General features: G+C 27.0%; 1 protein-coding gene across 1 annotated transcript in view; it reads left to right on the top strand.

The window, feature by feature from the left end:
* The window catches only part of Phum_PHUM299980 (uncharacterized protein), a gene marked incomplete at both ends in the record, with an annotated part of 2,977 nt that extends 1,488 nt beyond the window's left edge, over nucleotides 1–1,489 (top strand). Inside the window, 5 exons of the mRNA XM_002427135.1 lie at nucleotides 11–229; nucleotides 306–446; nucleotides 524–726; nucleotides 807–959; nucleotides 1,205–1,489. Coding sequence (XP_002427180.1) covers nucleotides 11–229; nucleotides 306–446; nucleotides 524–726; nucleotides 807–959; nucleotides 1,205–1,489 — 1,001 coding nt within the window. The remainder of the gene's footprint in view (nucleotides 1–10; nucleotides 230–305; nucleotides 447–523; nucleotides 727–806; nucleotides 960–1,204) is intronic.
* Nucleotides 1,490–1,738: the final 249 nt, after the last annotated feature.

The raw sequence follows: 1,738 nt of genomic DNA on the forward strand, positions 1-1,738 counted from the left end.
AAATAGAAAGTATTAAATACTGAACTTGGATCCGATTGGAAAGATAAATTGAGTCACTTTGAGGAAAAACCTTTTGCAGCAGCATCAATCGGTCAAGTACATTATATACGTTTAAAAGATGGTAGAGAATGTGCCATGAAAATACAATATCCAGGTGTTGCTCAAGGCATCGAAAGTGACATTAATAATTTAGTCGGTATTTTAAAAGTATGGAATGTTTTTCCAGAAGGTAAATATATGCTTTCTTAATAAAATTAATAATAATTTGTGAATGCTTGCTTATTTCTATGAGTAAAAATTTTTAGGGCTTTTCATAGACAATTTAGTTGAAGTAGCAAAAAGAGAGCTTTCATGGGAAGTTGATTATGAAAGAGAAGCAGAATGTACTAAAAAATTTAAAAAACTTTTACTTCCGTACCCTGACTACGTCGTGCCTGATGTAATAGGTATAATATCAATTTCGAACAATAAAAATAAAATAAAATTTCGTTTTAATATTTTTTTTTACGACAAATTGTTTCAGACGAACTTTCAACAAAACAAATTTTTACTAGCACTCTAATTGAAGGAATACCAGTTGATCAGTGTGCTGATCTTCCTGAAAAGGACAGAGAACATGTTTGTATATTAATTATGCAATTATGCCTGAGAGAAATATTCGAATTTCGTTACATGCAAACCGATCCGAATTGGTCAAATTTTTTTTACGAGCCTACTAGCAAAAAAGTAAAATTTTATTTGTTATGTATTGTGTATAGAAAATTTTTTTTTGATTATGTAAATAATACGTAAATTTATAACTTCAGATGTGTTTGTTGGATTTCGGAGCGACAAGATCGTACGAATATGAATTTGTTAAAAAGTACATTGAAAACATAAGAGCAGCGGCCGAAGGTGATAGACAAGCCGTTTTAAATATATCAAAAGAAATGGGATTTCTCACCGGTTACGAATCAAAAGTACGTTACATAATTATTAAATTGTATAATCAATTTAATTCAACAAGTTCATTTATCTTTTACGGTACTCATGGATTACATTGAATTTTTTCATTTTTTTTTTTTTTTCGATAATGTTTTCTCATAATATTGTGACTTAAATGTGTCAATTGTGTTAAAATAATGAAAGTGTTAACGTGAAGGTGAAGAAATGTCATTATTTATTTTATTAATAATAATAATAATAATTGTTTTTCGTTTTTCAGAAAATGCAAAATGCACACGTGGATGCCGTGATGATTTTGGCCGAAGTATTTTCTGCAGAAAAAGCATTTGATTTTGGATTGCAAGACACGACGAGAAGAATTCAAAAATTGGTACCGACAATTGTTACCGAAAGACTTTGTCCTCCCCCCGAAGAAATATATTCACTACATAGAAAATTATCCGGTGTATTTTTATTGTGTGCCAAGTTAAAAGTTAAAATAAGTTGTCGGGAAATGTTTTTTACAGTTTATAATAAATTTAAAAGTACTTCAAATGAATTTTAATTTTTAAGTTAAGGTAATTCGTTTGTTAATTTTAATCGGAAAAAAAAGAAAAAAAATTCAGTAAATGATTATTAGTAAATCAGAGAATTAAATAAGTGATATAGATTGTCGCTTAAAAAACAATTTTATAATTTAATTGTATTGTTTTATTATTGTTACATTGTAAAAATATAGCTAAATTATTTTATTATATCATGTTAAAATAATAATATTTAAAATTTAAATGATTTATGATAATTTTTATGTTTT

The sequence above is a fragment of the Pediculus humanus genome, genomic scaffold (genome assembly GCF_000006295.1).
Source record: "Pediculus humanus corporis 1103172107682 genomic scaffold, whole genome shotgun sequence".
NCBI lineage: Eukaryota > Metazoa > Arthropoda > Insecta > Psocodea > Pediculidae > Pediculus > Pediculus humanus.